An 18,227-nucleotide genomic window follows, 5' to 3' on the forward strand; every position below is an offset into this window, starting at 1 on the left:
AAAAAATAGTTGCCATGACTTATGACTCGACCCTCGTATTTTCACGATTTACCTTTCACTAAATAATTTACACACTTCATTTATTTCATTCGATGTTCAGTAAAGCTTCTAGATTAATATAAATAAATAAATAAATAAATAAAATAAATAAATAAATAAATAAATAAATAAATAAATAAATAAATAAATAAATAAATAAATAAATAAATAAATAAATAAATAAATAAATACGGTCTAGCACCAAGAAAAAGTCAAATATGCTCAGGCATACATAACATACGAACCCGCATAATTGTGCGTGCGTGGTCTGAATGGGATAAACATCATTGTTTAGTTAAACAAAGGGGTTACTGTATATTTTGGGTTACTAATAATGTTCTTTGCTATCCCACATACAGTTTTACACTTTTTTTCTCAGGACCTTGTACATCTCATATATAAAGCCTTTAACTCCTCAGTGTTGGAGCTGTCATAGCGCATGCCATTCAGTGCAGGAGGAGGCTGCTCACTTACCCGTGAGTTACAAAAGTAAATTTGTGAACCACTGAAACTCAGTAGTTTTGGCACATACACAAAGATTCCAAATAATATAATATACTACTATTCTACATTTAAAATTACCTCCCTCTGAATCACTGGAATACACATACCTTTCTACTGATGTGCAAGCACAGGACTCAGAATCATAGACTGTGTTGTCACCTTCTTCACCTTCGAGATTCATTTCCACCACAGTAACATCATTAGAATTATTATCACTAACACCTGAGTCATTGCAACTGTTCTTCAAAAGCAAAGAGGTATTCTCAGCAGAGAACTGCACTTTACAGCTTTCTGCCATGATCGGTTGTCACAGCACTTAAATTCATGACATTCAAGCTGCTCAAAGGAAAGGAAAACGGTTGGCAGAGAGAATTCCTATATCCACCAAATGCAAAGGAAAGTTTGATAAAGTTCACAATCTCTGCAATAGATGGTAGCATAATGCAGAGGTTACATGTTATGTATAAGTACAGCACTCCACACCTGCCAACGTTTCGGACATGTTGTACCTAGTACAGCATTCCGCACTGTCTGGTTAAAATTTATCCTGTATATTGTCCTTGAATCTCATCTATTACACTTCATTCATGGAATTTTTTTCAATTCAATCTCAGCATTGCTTGGAAAAGTTACATTTTTGTTACTTGTTCTCGCTAGGGTCATTACTCTGTAAAGTGTTTCATTGTACAGAACAATACCGTGACTGCTGTTTTGTTTCCCTTGTCTCTCACTCTAACAATCCCTAGTTACTTACACATTTATTTAAACATTTTTAAATATGTGGTTCCACTGTTAATAGTATTGAAATGATGGAACAACATATTTAAAAGTGTTTAAATAAATGAATGTGTAATTAATTTTGAATCAATATGGATCTAAGATAACTGACCATTATGGTTAAAATAATTAGTCCTTACAAGGGAACTATCAATATGATCATATCAAAACCGACAATGAAATTTTTCAGAGAGGATGAAGAGACCATAAGAAAGCAATGTACAGAAATTTACTTGCCATTTCAAGCTGCAAGGTCCTGAAATTGACACGGAAATATGTAATAGGATTGCATGGGTTAACATATAGCTGGATGTGGACATCCCTGACGGCCAGCTGAAGTGACCTCATTACCTTGAGCTTTCTGAACTAGGCACTTAACACATGCTTCTTTCAGAGAGCAATCATGTATCCAGCTAATGTTGTAGAGTATGCATTAAGTTATTTCCATGAAAAAGGTTTCTCCTCTTATCGCATAAAATAAATTTCACTGCAAAGCCTGTATTGTCGTTCAGTCAGCCGTCATTAGTAACACACATATCAAGCATAACCACTCTTGGGCAGACAGAAATGGATACTCAACCACAACACAATTTTTCTCCATGTACAGTCTAATATTCTGCCTGCCTCATAACCTAACCAAGAATTATCAACAACATCATCACACCAACAAGAAGAGCTCGATTATCATATTCTATTGGAACTATCACGTGTGTTTAACATCTTTATCCTCATTTTAGCAGAACTAAACGTTTGTGCTCCAGCATCTTAAAACATTCTCCAGTTTTTTATCATGCATTTTAACTGACGCATTCGGTAACCCGAATTGCATTTTAATGTCTATTTGTCTTTGCCTATTTTACTTATTCTTACAATTATTTCAGCGATGATGTCCACCAGGAAGGACGAAACATGTCCCGACATTTGTTAATTGCTAATTAAATTTTAAAAAATTTAATGTTGTAAAGGTGGAACCTTTGACTGTACCTTTTGAAAAAGTTTTTCCTCTTCCCGTGAAATAACTTCAGAAGAAAGGGAGATGGGTCGACATGTGATTGAACTAATTGAAAATCATCCCATAGATGCCAACATTGTCTTGAATTTGGGTCTGAAGAGAAACAGTGACAGTGAAAGTGTTTGTAGAAGCAGCAACACCCCATCTACATTACCTGAAAGAGAAGGCAGCATGCCATTGCCAGGTACGAGAGGTGTTACGGACCCGAGTTTAAACCCTGAGTCTGATTCCCATCAATCCAGTCAAGAGACACTGCAGTCACCTAACAAATCTACTAGTTCAAGCTATGCTTCCAGTCTGCAGAAGAAAGTGAAACAAGCTGTAGATCTTGTGTACAAGAGGAAAGCTCTAAATTTATGGTTAAATAGGGGGGGGGGGGGGGGGTAAAAGTGGCCTTCATTAACCACTGTTCACAAAAGTTGTCGTAAGGTGATGTCACTATGCCAGCTGTACAGGTGAAATAACTAATTATAATATTCATCTGCAAGTCCCGTTGAACACAGGAAATTGGTGCAAAAAAATTATTTTCTCGCTTTGCAGAAACAAGAAGGCTGAAGCAGAATGTTTGTGATGAAGACCTGCGACTGTGAGCCTTGGAAATTTCAGGAGAGATTTCAGTGGGACAAACTAATTTCAGCACATCTACTAGTTAGTTGAGTCATTTCAAGAAAAAGTACAGAATAAAAAGTATAAAAATTCACTAAATTTGTATCCCATGCATATCTGCAAGAACAAGAGAAAAAAGATAAGGTTGCAAAGGAATTTGTGGAAGCAGCTACAGAGCGAGGTTTAGACTACACCCCTTCTTCAATATACAATACAGATCAGAATGGTTTTGTGCGTGAAATGAAAGCAAAAAGGACTCATCATTTCTTGGTGAGAAACATACCAAAATAGTTGCTCAATCAGTTGGTGCATTCACCCATTCACACACAATTATGTCTACAATTAGTATGGCCAGTATTATTTACCTGAAATTATTATTGTACTACAGGAGGCAACTAGAATTTTCAGTCTGAAAGTTTCCAAAGAAATGTGTCATGCCAGACATATAATTGTAATGGCCACAAAATCAAGAAAAAGTGGGAAAAAGGAATTAAAATATTGGTTTAAAGAATCCTTCTTCCCATTTGCAGAAGAGAAGTGTTTGCTACTGTTAGATTCCTGGACTACTTATAGTGATAAAAGCTGTCTTGAAGACATTTCTCCAGGCAACAGCATAGAAACTCTCCAGATTCCTCCCAGCACTACAGGGAAAATACAGCCCGTGGATAAGATTTTCTGGCAATGGAAGGCCTTGTATCGCCATTTAACAGACATTGTGCTGACTTGGGAAGACTTTTAGTTTAATTTTTATCAGAGAAACAGCCTACTGAAAATGCAATCCTTCATTCATTTTCAATTTTCTTCCTCACTGTTCGAGGACATGACTAAATATTCGTGGTTTGCAACCAATTACACAACAGAGAGACCTCGCAAGTTCAAAGTGCCTGCAAAATATTGCCTTCAAACAAGTAAGGAAAACTGTGAACAACAATGTGGCCTTAAAGTGCATATTCGTTGTGCGTGGTGCCAAAAATATTTGTGTTTCTATCATGCGATTAACACATCTCATTTATGTTTCACATTCATTCCCTAACAATAAAGTGACCTTGGCATGTGATAACCTGCCAGTTAGTTCTCTCTCTCTCTCTCTCTCCAGCACAACTGCAACTCCATTCCGCTGTGCGCCACACCAGGCAGCAAGATGCAAGGGTTGTCCAGTAGCCGCATTCTCACATGGATTTTATATAAATATTTTAACACCTTCCAGTTCAAAATGGCTGCTAAATTTTTGTACCTGACTATTTTATGGTCTACTCATCCTCAACGAAATTGCATTGTCGGTTTCAGTATGACCATATCGATAGTTCTCTTGTTAGTTGTGAAACATTTTGCTTGTCAGTCTCATTTTTTCCTTGGTGTATTGAAGTATCTGTGTGATTAAAATGAGTTTTAAGCGAAAAACACTGTCTTTGTTGGATAAATTAGAAGTCTTAAGGAAGAATAATGATAACATCATTCTTATTACATGTAACAAGCTTTGACAGCTTCATTTCTAATAATAATAATAATAATAATAATAATAATAATAATAATAATAATAATAATAATAATAATATGGTATGTAAGTTTACCTTAAATATTCTCTATTTGATTTCAACACCATTCTAAATCAGAAACAACTTGCCAGTTCATTAGGCTTACCATCAACAATATTAAGAACAATAATAAAAGATAGTGATTCAACAACTACAAGCATGTTGTTGGAAGGATGTAACAAGGGAAAGTAAACTGCAGGAAACACGAAGATCTGGAGAAAATTTTAGTTGAACAGTTTTGTCAGCCCTAGAGCTTAGCAATATTTTGTATATCTGTTATACTGTGTGTACGAGTGATTGTCTTCCACTTAATACATCGTCCTGGTTAATAGTATGTTAACTCACTGTCTCTTGAAGTTTCAATGGGGTTTTACTGTACGGTATTGCAGATTAACATTATAGTGTACTAAACTGGCAAAACTACTGTTGTTATTTAATGGCATGATTACTAGATTACTTTCCATCAAACTTCTGTCATTCGAATACAGCTTGGACAGACTGGGTGATGGTAGTGATTATTGTTTTTAGTATAAATGGGCAAATATCCTCTCTTTAACAGTCTTATGCCCAGTTTCTGGAATGGTGAGATATCTGTCCTATTTGTTGCAGTTGTCGACTTGACAAATCTTCGCTGCATTCCAGAGCGTAATAGCAGCTAACTTAATGAACTGTTAACTATTGGCTCATTGATCAAGTTTCATAACTACTCACTAGATGCCCCCCCTGTTTTGTTTTTGTGCATTAGATGCGTTCTCTAGATTATCAGGCACATGCACACAAAGAATGTGCCTTATTTACTCTTTTTGTGCAGTGAGAAAATGTTATTCTGACTAGTTCATGTAGGCGTGAGTGTCAGTTTCATAGGGTTTAAGGACAGTCAGAAAAATGTGACATTGTTTGAGGATTTCTAATGAAATGTGCACATCAGCAGCATGTCATGCATGATCCAGTATGTACTGAGTCTTATAAACATACCTATTCCCTGTTATTCCAAAATACACACATTGTTTGACCACAGCATAGTGATAAATATCAGGTAATTAACTTGCATAAACTGTTAATTTCTTGTAATATTCTATCTTTAACTGAAAACAATCCCACTACCAGTGCAAGTAGGCCTACAGTACTACTACAAATTTGTAATATACTCCGTTAGTCATACCAGTGCTTTTATGGACACAAATGCAGCCACAGATAGAAATATCATAAGATTCAGTAGTATAAAAGCGTATCATAATTAATATTTGATCAAGAGGGGACAATGGGAAACTGTTTGTTACAGAATGCAGATTGTCGCCTATAACCTCACCCAAACATATGACAGTATATTTGCTTAGCCTGCATCTGTCTTTCAGTTCATCCTCAATATACATCATAAGAATATTAGACTGACGATGATGATAATCACCATCATTCTAGAACGTTAATCACGTCTAGAACTACTTCGTCTAAAGATATGAGAAAGTACAAAAACAATGTACTAACTGCCGATATACAGTACGTACTGTGCATGTGCCTGCTAAGTTAACAAATAGATATCTCTTGCCCAGGGCCCTCTAAATTAGCGGGCAGTTTATCGAACCAATAGATGTAGCTTACATTTGTGCAACGCAAAAACACAAGTTAACCATCCGATATCTCACGTTCCAGATACCGGGCATTAATAGACTTTGGTTATGATTGACCTAATTCTGGGCACCCGAACAAGGTAACTTTCATTCATAGTTGTTATAATGAAGTGGTTAGTCAGGCAGTGCAGATAGGCTGAAAGACCGATATTGGAATCCATCTCAACAGATGTAAGTTGCTTTTAGATTGTTTATTTTTATTAGTGGTTTAACTTACGGAATGTTATCTGCGACACAAGGATAGGAGTAAGCAAGATTGGGAAGACACCAGCCATAGCCTTAATTGAGGTACAGACTCAACAGTTGCTTAGTGTCAAAATGGGAACCCATGGAAAACCATCTTCAGGGTTATCAATGGTGGGATTCAAACCTATTATCTTCCAGATACAATCTCATAGCTACACAGCCTGAGTCGTGTAACAAACTTGCTCAGTTTGCTTTTACTAATAGTAATCTTAGTCTAGCAGTAGCGTCTGTATCTTGATTGTTGGTCGAGGTTGCACATTGCGTGATAGATGTGGGACATCATCCCTACCTACTTACATTGGCAGCTGCAGTTCAAATTCAGGCCATACTGCTCAAGAGATTTTTGAAAATGAAATTTCTGTCCCTGTGGTTTGAATTCCATTTGAAAATGGATGTCTAATGGCATGATCAACAGTCTTGTAAAACTACTGTACAAGTTAGCTTCCTTTTTCTCATTTCCATTCAGCATATAGCAAGTGTTTCTTTCTTTTTAACTTGTGAGAGTAGTCTATGGCTCAGAGCACCTCAGATCATATCATAAATGGACTGTTGTTGGTAAGAGGCCTAGAGGAAAGCCTCATGTTAGGTGAGGAAAAGCACATTTTCAAAGACCTGGCAAAATGTGGTAAAAATACTGCCTGGAGGAGGCTCAAAAACACACTCAGCTTACTGGAGTGAAGAACAGATGATGATGATGATGATGATGATGATGATGATGTCTAGGAGGAAGAACAACATTACTGAAGTGTTTTTAACTTGAAAATTGTTCCAGCATTAGTGAACAAATTTAAACATTAATAAAATCATAATATGAAGGAAATAAGCTGTGCATTTGTGTTTAACATAAACTGGTCAAAGTTTTATAACTCATCACTAGAGCCCAGATTTCCATGCACTATCAAATCTCAAAATATGCATGCATTCATGCACTATCATATGACAAAACATGCACAATAAACTGGAAAATATGCATGATCAAAATTCGGTTCCTTTTGAAACCTTGTACAAAAACTCATTTCTCCAAATTGTCTTGATTTAAGCTCATCTGTTCATCTGTCAGCACATTCTTAAGTACAGAATATGACCTTTTCACATAACAAGAAGTGGCAGGTGCTTATTTAAATGAAGACATTTAGGACAAAGTGAGGTCAAGTTGTACGTATTTTGCATTTTCACCATAATACGGCTTTTATAAGTTTGACGAATATTCAAAATGAGATTTTGAACGGATCATTTTGTTAAGCTTATCTCTAGCTGCCACAGCTACTTCTCTGTGCGATGATTGCAGATGATGATGTCTTCAATAACTGCTAAAGATTGAAGCTGTGTTAACAAAGATGTGTGATGAGTGAGAGTTCTGGGCAGGAAATTCCAGGATAACAACGGAAGGTTCAGTGCAAAACCAGGATTGTAAGCTGCTTACACAGTAATGCAGCATCACAGAAGTGTGATACAAGTTTTGTTTCATTCGTCTGACCAGAAGAAAAATGAGCCGTCATTTAGTAATGCAATTTATAACTGGGGCACCTTATTCCCAAGAATTACAGAGATCGACATGGGGCCTTCCAGCTTACATCAATGTTTACTCCAGCATCATAAATGAAAGTGCTTGGTTAATTGGTTTATAGGATCTCTACCGTATGTATAAACTTTGGTTGTCAAATAGGATGCCAGGAATACATTCTATCCATCTCTCAACAACAGACATACTGTATAAGGTGGAAAAATGGTCCCAAATTCTGCAAACCAACATTCATAAAAGGCACTATCATGCAAGTTAATATTATATATGCACCAAAGTCAGAAGAAAAGTCATATTATGCAATTTAAACGTCCAAATATTTGCTATTAAATGCAAAATTTCAAAATATGCATTAAGCATGTATTTTCTCCTGAAAAGGCCAAAACATGCAAACATACATGGAAAAAGAACAGTTATTTGGAATCATTAAGTCATAAAACAAATATCTGCAAAGTTTGTGAAGTGTGATAATAATAATAATAATGTTATTTGCTTTACGCCCCACTAACTACTTTTTCGGTCTTCGGAGATGCCGAGGTGCCGGAATTTAGTCCCGCGAGAGTTCTTTTACATGCCAGTAAATCTACTGACATGAGGCTGACGTATTTGAGCACCTTCAAATACCACCGGACTGAGCCAGGATCGAACCTGCCACGTTGGGGTCAGAAGGCCAGCGCCTTAACCGTCTGAGCCACTCAGCCCAGCAAATTTGTGAAGTGTAACTAGCTTATTTAAAAACATGCATTTGCATGGAAATCCAGGCTCTGCTCATCACACTTTTGTCATTGTAGACATGTGCTCTTTAGTTTGAAAACTCTTAACTCTTTTACTTACATACTTGTTTAATACTGTACGTCTCATTCCTTGTTTGTATGGTACTTGACCCTGACAAGAACATTTGAATCAACAAAACAAAAATCCTTCACCACGGTCAAGTATCTGTTCCTGACATATCTTTTTTTTTTTTTTTTTTTTTTTTTTTTTTTGCTAGGGGCTTTACGTCGCACCGACACAGATAGGTCTTATGGCGACGATGGGATAGGAAAGGCCTAGGAGTTGGAAGGAAGCGGCCGTGGCCTTAATTAAGGTACAGCCCCAGCATTTGCCTGGTGTGAAAATGGGAAACCACGGAAAACCATCTTCAGGGCTGCCGATAGTGGGATTCGAACCTACTATCTCCCGGATGCAAGCTCACAGCCGCGCGCCTCTACGCGCACGGCCAACTCGCCCGGTCCTGACATATCTAAACATGACCTCATATACTTAGCATACTCTCTTCGCGTGCCAAAGTACCGACCGAAATATGTAACGTTTAGAGACTTTAAAAAGATGAATTTAATACAACTGAGACAAGATGCACAACTCTGCCCCTGGTATGACATAATGATGAAGAGTGACATTGACGAGAAAGTGGAAATATTTAATTCCCATTTATATGAATTGTACAACAAACATGCTCCAAAGCGTTCTGTGAGAGTAACACGTCCACCGTGCCCTTGGCTGACAGCTGATGTTAAGACTGTGATGAAAGAACAAGACGCACTACACCGACACTATAAGTAGACTCAACTAGCTGACGTACATAAGCAGTACCGTGTTCTTCGAAACCGAATTAAGCTTGTAATTCGTAATAAGAAATTTAATTATTTCCAGCATTTAAACAAAAACATTAACACTGGTTCCACATGGCGACAACTTCGGTCACTGGGTATTGGCAAACCACTTGCGAAGCATACTGATCCCGAGGTGTCCCTTGATGAGTTAAATACATATTTCTCCACGGAACGTCTCACTCCTGACACAATGACAGTGCAAAACACCATTGACAATATATTAAGGCTACAATCCCCAGTCCGTCCTGTATTTGAATTTGATACCGTTACAGAGCATGAAGTAAGAAGGGAAGTTAATTCAATAAAATAAAATCTCATGCAACAGGAGCTGATGAAATTCCCATTTCATTCGTGACTTACATAATCGACATAATATTGTCCATTTTTACGCATTTACTTAATACCTGTCTTACTTCAGGCAAAATTCCAATTAAATGGAAAGGTGCACTCATTGTGCCTGTCCCAAAAATCTCTCCTGCAAGCATTACATTTGACTACTGACCTGTCTGCATCCACACAGCACTTTCTAAGATTCTGGAGAAGATAATGCATAAACAAATTGTTAAATACTTGGAAAAACATTCTGTACTTGATCCCTTACAGTCTGGTTTTAAGAAAGGACACAGTACTACAACTACACTAATCAAAATCACGGATGACATTAGACGGGCTATGGATGAACGAAAACTGACTATACTTATCCTTCTAGACTTTAGCAATGCGTTTGACACTGTAAATATAGACATATTGTTAGCTAAGTTACAAAAACTTCACATGGCTCATTCTGCTATTCAGCTCTTGGGCTCATACCTCAAGAACAGACAACAGCGAGTTGTATCAAACATGAATACTACAGAATGGAGGACTAAGCTATCTGGCGTTCCCCAAGGGTCTACTCTTGGACCTCTTTTATTCTTAATCTTAATGACATTTCTTCTCATCTGAACGACTGCAACTATCATCTTAATGCTGACGATCTTCAGATATACTCACACTTTAAGGTCCCCCACATTGACAAAGCAATCCACCATATGAACTCGACTTTAAATTCAATTAGCTCGTATGCTAAAGAGAACTGCCTATTAATTAACCCGAAGAAAACGCAAGCAATCATAATAGGACAATCTAGACTTTTAAATACATTAAACATCATACAACAGCCTAACCTCATGCTCTGTGGTGAAGCTATACCTTTTCAGAAGTCTGTAAAAAACCTAGGCGTTGTCATGAATGACACATTAAACTGGAATGACCATATAACAAGTGTCTGCAGAAAAGTATATGCATCTCTTCAACCCCTAAAAATGAAACAATCCATTCTTCCACACAGAATGAAAATAAAACTTATTCAAACTCTCATTTTTCCAATAATTAATTACTGTGATGTCGTATTAACTGATGCAACTGCAGAACAAACTATGAAACTTCAAAGGGCAATGAACTCTTGCATACGATTTATATTTTCTTTGAACTTTAGGACACATATTTCCCCTTATTATGAGAAGCTATCCTGGCTGAAAATTGATCAACTGAGGAATTTACATACTGCAACACTAATTTTTCGACTTCTGAACGAATCTATACCTGAATACCTATCCTCACATTTTAACTTCCTCTCATCTATCCATGGACATAATACCAGATCGACTTCTACCCTTATGATACCGGTTAATCATTCATCTGTATACAGCCACTCTTTCCAAGTGTCTGGGGCAAGGCTATGGAACACACTCCCTGTCAAATAAGTAATAGCACTTCAACAGTCTCATTTAAATGGTCTTGTCGAGATTTCCTCTTAAATACGTGACCAGCTTGTATGAGTGCAAGCGTGATTTAGAACTATTATAATCTGTTATAATATTACTCCATAAATTTAGGTATCTCCTAGGGACTGTTAATGTTATTTTACCAAAGTATGTGATTATGTACTGTACGTAGTGGTTAAGTGTAAGAGAGGGCCGTGAACCCTAACTTTGCCACATACAAAGGCATAAAATAAATAAATAAATAAATAAATAAATAAATAAATAAATAAATAAATAAATAAATAAATAATATTAATTATTTATATATCAAGTGAATGAAAGTAGGATGAGTCAGATTAAATTCTTTGCATACATGGTACATTCTATATGTTTTAGTAAAAGCTCTCTAAATTGTATGAACAATTTAAAGTTATTTAAAAATGAAAAGAAAATATATTGAGTCTGTTATTCTCAATTCACAGAGAATTTAAAATGAAGTACATTTCTATGCAACCTTTTGTGTATCAACACATATTTTGTTTAATTCTGCTAAACTGTTGCTATTACAACTTTCTATAGAAGATAGAAAGTGTCAGGAAATAATATTTTAAAGAGATACTTCATCAAGAAATTCATTATTCATTCTGGGCTATTTATAAATTCATATTTCAACAAACGAGGATGCCCGAAGTATTTCTTTTAAAAATATAATTTAGTATTACTTCAAATATAAGGTGTAAAAGAGGATTATTAGTCCCAACATAAAGACAAAAAAATAAATAAAATAAGTATGTAAGCTGAACCACTTATTTGAAAATAAAATTACAGAAATACATGGTATTCAAACTAATTTTTATGTTTGGCTCTTTCTCTGTTGTTTCATGAAAAAATATTCAGGGGAAAATGGGAATGCCAGGATTCCCTGGAATCAATGGCGTACCAGGACAGCAAGGCCCTCCAGGAGCAACAGGAATTCCCGGACTGGATGGATGCAATGGAACAGATGTAAGTACTTTTTTGCAGTTAATACTGTATATAATGGTTCATAAATAATATTTATCAAAACAATGTTTATATTTTCTTAACCCTTTGAGCGTCGCATGCTATTACATTTTTCCTACTGCTGAGCACCAAGGCCAGTTTCTGGTTTTTGCAATTTTTTGTTTGATCACTCACAGTTCAACTGTTATTGTAGGTAGAAGCTTGAAATTTTTATTATTTTTTTACTAATATGATTGCTTATACGAATAAAGCCTTACTCAGTTCATTTATGACCATTAGTAAACATTTGGCAGCCAAAACCCAAAAATATTAATTAAAAATAAAACAAAACAAAAGTTTAGCAATAAAATTTAGGTAGAACAAAAAAAGTTTATACATCGCGAACATATTTATTGAATAGTACAACCTATTACGAAGCTAAATTGAAAATTTCAATTCATTTGGTGCCTAAAATAAATCTGTAGTAAAAATAATTAATTTATATATACAAATGAGCCAAAAATACAAGTCTCATTACACTCGGTTTGTTTATATATCTTTACTTACTAAATACGGTACAAACGTCTTTTACATAACACTTACATAACATACTACAAATAATAATATTAATAATTATAATAATAATAACAACAAGTATATTTTCCAAGACCTCTCAAACACACTTATGTTTTATCAAGCACAATGGCTATATAATCATTTTCACAGCAATAAACGAACGAGTAAAAGGTCAAGAGCAACTAGACACAGAGCGGACAAGTTGCACAACCGCTTCAAGTCAAGCGCACCAATAAATATGCCTGCTGATTAGGCTAATATACCGAAAGAATGGCCTTGAAAATAAACGAGGCTGTTTATTGCAAAAATATTAAGTCTTTAATTAACTAAATTGGGAAATTCTGAAAGGAAATGACTGTTACTTTTAATAATAAAAAAATAAATACTGAACATCCTTTTCAAAGGACGTTGGCATTTTTCAGATGAAAAGCAAAGGGGCTTTGACATTGGCGCTTAGAGGGTTAATCATCCAGCTCTTTGGTTAAATAGTCAGTGCGGAGGGCCCCAGATGTAATTCCCGGCCAGTCTTGGGATTTTAACTGTGTATGGTTTAATTCCTCTGGCTTGGGGCTGGGTGTTTGTGTTTATCTTAATACACTTCTCTTCATCTACGTACAACATATCACACTACCAAACACCACAGCAACACGCAGTAGCGACTACATTCCTCTAGATAGGGTTGACATCAGGAAGAGTATCTGGCCAAATTCTCATCAAATACCTGCAAAAATGATGGGGAAAAGGCCAAGAAGAATAATAATTAATGTTCTTAATTAGCCTTGTTGCTAACAGTTGAACTCATCTTGATACATTATTATTTTATTATATTTTACAATAGAAGGCTATACTTTCAAATGAGTTTCTGTAAGGATAAGAACACATTCTATATACAGTATTTAAAGTGAAATCTCAATACAACACTGTTACAGGGATACTACTGCTTCCACATCGCTGTCAACAGGGTAAACACAATGATGGGATCTACACTGAGGGACCGTAGATATTTCGTGGAGGTAGCTCTTTTGTATTGCTTGTTGTTACCATTACAAGGGCAGGAGAGGGGAAGAAGTGGCAGAGCCTAGGGTCCTGGACAAAATGACCACACAAAAAACTTTAAATTTTGAATGTATTTCCTAAATAAATTTTTGTTCTTTTCTTTTTGTTTCTTTCCCAAAAACAATAATAACAATAATAACAATAATAACAATAATGATTAACAATGGCAAAAATTAATTGGAAGGGTATTAACAAAAGTTTAGTAATGCAAGTTTTAGAACTTCGTAAATAACTGGTGAAAAAGAACTCCCAATTCACAAGCCTTATTACGCAAATTTTTGGTGTACAACACAATCATTTGATACAGTATAATTTACACCACTTGGGGAGATCAAACTCCCAACCTTCCAGACCAAAAGGAGCTATTACCCACATCAAGGGACCTCCTTAATATATTCCCAATGGAAAACTCAGAATTTTAAAAGCATATCAACTTTTACACCATTTGAAACTCGCTGCCCTCATTTAACAGGGAAGCAACAACACAACTTTTGGATCAGGCGGACCCAGAAGGAACAAGAACAGTAGCTCATACCTCACGGCCAAGAATCACTTAAATAGAAGGTTCAAAAGAAAAGGACAAAAACAAAATTGAATGGGATGCTGAACCCACTCTAGCAATCCCGTGACATGCCTACAATAAAATCTAATGGGGCAGAAGGCCCAGTGACACAGAGGATAAGTCATACTACATTGTGACTAAGGCAAGGAAGGAGAATGTCCAAAAAGCAAGAAGTAATAAAATTAAATTTGGAAAAGCTTAGTTGCAATAACACAAAATGAATAAGGCAAACAAGGGCCCACACTTGTACGTCCTTAAGACATTCATGACCCCTGCTCAGGTGGTTACACTCGTGGCAAGGAACCCTAGAAACCTACATTTTGCAAACTAAGTTAAATGAAGAAAGCCGTACATTAAAACAAGGTAAATGCGACTCAACCCAAAATGTTACATGCTAGAGGAAAATGCTGGTATCTTCTCGTCGTCACAGGCAAGTAAGTTCACATGATAGGATAAGTTTTTTTTTAGCTGCATATCTTAGCAGTTGCCCCAGCTCACCTCTAGTCTTATGTGAGGAGAACCTTACCGGGCGTTATACTGAAGATAGTTATGTAAGATCCAAAATTTATTTATAAGGGCAAGTTGGGCGATGATTGACTTAATTTGAAATTACAGTTGTGGCAACTTAGAAACAGAAGAAATAAACTATCGAGCACCAAGCCTTAACAGTTACAGTACTCCACTAAGGAGAGTTCATTCCAAGTCCCTGGGTGGCACCCCAAATCAAAGTAGTGGCATCTGTTACCAAACTTGAAAATCATGTGGGTTTTCAGATATTTCAGGCTGTCACCGCAAGACTTCAGCATACACAGGCATTTAAGGTGTTGCTTACCACTAGGGAGATGCCTTACAGATGGTACAGTTGTAATTCATTGTTGTCACTAAATTTGAATTGTTGATAAAATGCCCATCTTTGTCATGAGGTCCATTAAATACAGTAGCTTCAGTACTAAGTGCTTTACAAATAAAACAGATCCAACCAGTACTGGCAGCTAAAATTTAAAATGACTAAATATTTTGTTTAAACAGTTTGTGTTATTCAACGCTATAGAAAAGATATTTTCATATGAAAAGTATGAGATCTGTAGCAATATTTTCATTGGTATATTGGCTCATTAAGAAAATATTGCTTCATTTTGAACCCTGAGTTGCTATGTGAAGTAAAATACACCTTGTGACAACATGCCCTGATGATGGAGATGTGCACATTATCAAAAATTCAAGTTTTGAGAAGGTGTATATAGGCCCTACAGTAATCGGCTTGAAAGAAAGCAGATTAATTCAAAAATATTTTACATGTTGGACAAAATGTTTTTACAAAAAATGAGTATGACCACGTACAGGTCCTTGTAGATTGACAGAGGAGAAGGGAAAGAATAACACATCATTTGGAAGGATCTTAAGGATCCTCAACCTACAGCTACTACCACTACTACTACTGAAATGTTTTAATTACTCCCCTGAATGGGGTGGCGAGCCTCTTAGATGGTAATGCCGTCTCTCAGGCCAGGAGATTAATAACGGAGAAGGAGATGTGCAGAGAAGGTGAGAGGGTTGGCGGCCGTGGTCTATACTAGGAACTGTTCCGGCATTCCCCTTAGTGCAGGAGAATGGAAAACCACAGAAAACCATTCTCAGTACAGGTGAAGGTGGGAACTAGCCCATCTCCATCTCCCAAATACAGAGGCATAGAGCCATGGTAGAGTCGTGGCCCCCCCTCCTCTCCTCGGTTGGCCGGCTGGAGTGCAGAGCTGGTGGACCACGGACCAGCCATGGCCACTTGTGGGCCGAGAACCACTCTGCATCTGCCGACCCAAACTACAGTATATTTTTTCAAATTTGACCAGTCATAGAGAGCTCTGTGTGGTCAAAAGGATGTAGCATAGGTGCACGGGTGTTATCTCTGAAGTTTAAATGCTTCCTTCTTCAATAATAGGCATGAGTACAAAGATTTTACACTCATTCAATGGAAAATGAAACTTTAAGATTCAATCATCATTATTATTTATATACATCCATTATTTTGCAAAAAGAGTTGTGCACCATGAATGGTTCACATGAGTACAAGGGAGATTGCCACACAGTATTGTCATAGTCTGACTTGTGTCCCATTAGCAGTGCTGATAGCTTGTACGGAAATGCCACTAGGGGGCATAAATGTCCCTCCCTCTTTCATAGATAAAAGACACTGAATAAGACCTTAGTAGCAGTTTGAGCGACAGAGCTAAGTTAAGTGAACATGCAGCGTGCCCCAACAGCACATTCGACAAGCCTTTAACCAGCTAGATGAGTTTAAGAGAGGCAGGTTGGATGTTTCGGTACATTGCTCCCACTTGAACCATTCAGACTGTGCATTGATTTTGGACATGGTGGGAACATGAGGGTAAAAAAACATGCACACATCGAGACCGAGAATGTTCGGGTTGACCCCAGAGAACCGCCAGCAGGGAGAATTGTTTTATTGTGCAACAGGCTGTAAGCACCTCACAGATGTTGCTGCATACCATCCTGAGACATCTCACAGCAGCTGGAGATATGCCTGTGCCTGCCAGGGCAGCTGGCAGAGCAGGATCTCTCGTCATGCGTCCCTTCCAATGTCTACCACTATGAGCTGAGCATCGCCAAGCATGCTTGAACTTCTGCTAGGAATGGGCAGCATGGCAGCTTGTGGATTGGTGCGTTCAGCAACAAATCACAGTTCTGATTGGATACAGCCAACTGCCAAATTCAATTCTGGAGACATCCTAGCCAGCGCAGTGATCCACACTTTGTTGTAGAGCAACTTACCACCCCAGCAAGATGTGTAGGGATGCCATTTCCTATGATTCCTGCTCCCTACTGGTTATGATATTAGGAACCCTGGCATTGCAATGATACGTTCAGGAATTTCTGCAAGTGTGTGTGTTTCCCTTCTTGATGCAACTCGACAATCCTGTTTTCCAGCAGGACAGTGCCCGGCCTCACACAACACAGGTATCTCTGGCCTGACTTTATGATGTCAATATGCTTCCTTGGCCAGCAAAATCTCCAGACTTCTCCCTCATTGAGAACGTGTCAGACCAGATTGGACGGCAACTTCAGGCTGCAGTAATTATGTCAGATTTGGAAGCTCACTTGCATCAGCTGTGGCAGGATCTTCCGACGTCTATATGTCTCCATGCCTGACGGTATCACCACCTGTGGTCCAACACTGTACTAAGTGCATCCTGAAAGTGTTTGTTACCCTGCAATGAATGCTTGGTGTGATACAGTATTCTGATGTTATCTGTATCGTACCATGTCCTGTACCTGCACCCACGTACGTGCCCCTGTGATGACTCATTCAAAGAGTGCAATTTTTTCTTTTTTGCAAATGAGTGTAATTTTTTAAATGCTGCATTTTTTCATTGTTCTTTACTAAAATTTGAAACTTTTTTCATATGAAATGTTAATTCTGTATTTGTGTCAACATGGTGGGTTGGAATTCATAATTGTTTTGGTTACAGGGAGCTCCAGGTCGTGACGGGCTTCCAGGAGAACCTGGTCCTAGGGGTTTTCCTGGACCAATGGGAATTAAAGGTGAAAAGGGTGAAGCAGCTTATGCTGGACTGTTCCCTAAGGGGCAAAAAGGTGAGCCTGGTTTGAATGGAGTCACAGGTCCTCCTGGACCTCCTGGTGCAGCTGGACCCATCGGATACCCAGGACCAAAGGGAATCTCTGGACCACAAGTAAGTAATCTAAAATGAAGAACTTTTTGTTTTTAGATTTATTCTGAGGATGGTTTATACTTATTCTTCTTTGTGTAAGGTGGAACAGTTCAAAAGGACAAACTTAACTTGAATTATC

General features: G+C 37.3%; 1 protein-coding gene across 1 annotated transcript in view; it reads left to right on the forward strand.

The window, feature by feature from the left end:
- The window catches only part of Col4a1 (Collagen type IV alpha 1), a 271,083-nt gene that overhangs the window by 116,929 nt on the left and 135,927 nt on the right, over positions 1–18,227 (forward strand). Inside the window, exons 5-6 of the mRNA XM_067151762.2 lie at positions 12,125–12,232; positions 17,888–18,109. Of these exons, the coding sequence (XP_067007863.2) occupies positions 12,125–12,232; positions 17,888–18,109 (330 nt within the window). The remainder of the gene's footprint in view (positions 1–12,124; positions 12,233–17,887; positions 18,110–18,227) is intronic.

The sequence above is a fragment of the Anabrus simplex genome, chromosome 7, assembly GCF_040414725.1.
Source record: "Anabrus simplex isolate iqAnaSimp1 chromosome 7, ASM4041472v1, whole genome shotgun sequence".
NCBI classification, from domain to species: domain Eukaryota; kingdom Metazoa; phylum Arthropoda; class Insecta; order Orthoptera; family Tettigoniidae; genus Anabrus; species Anabrus simplex.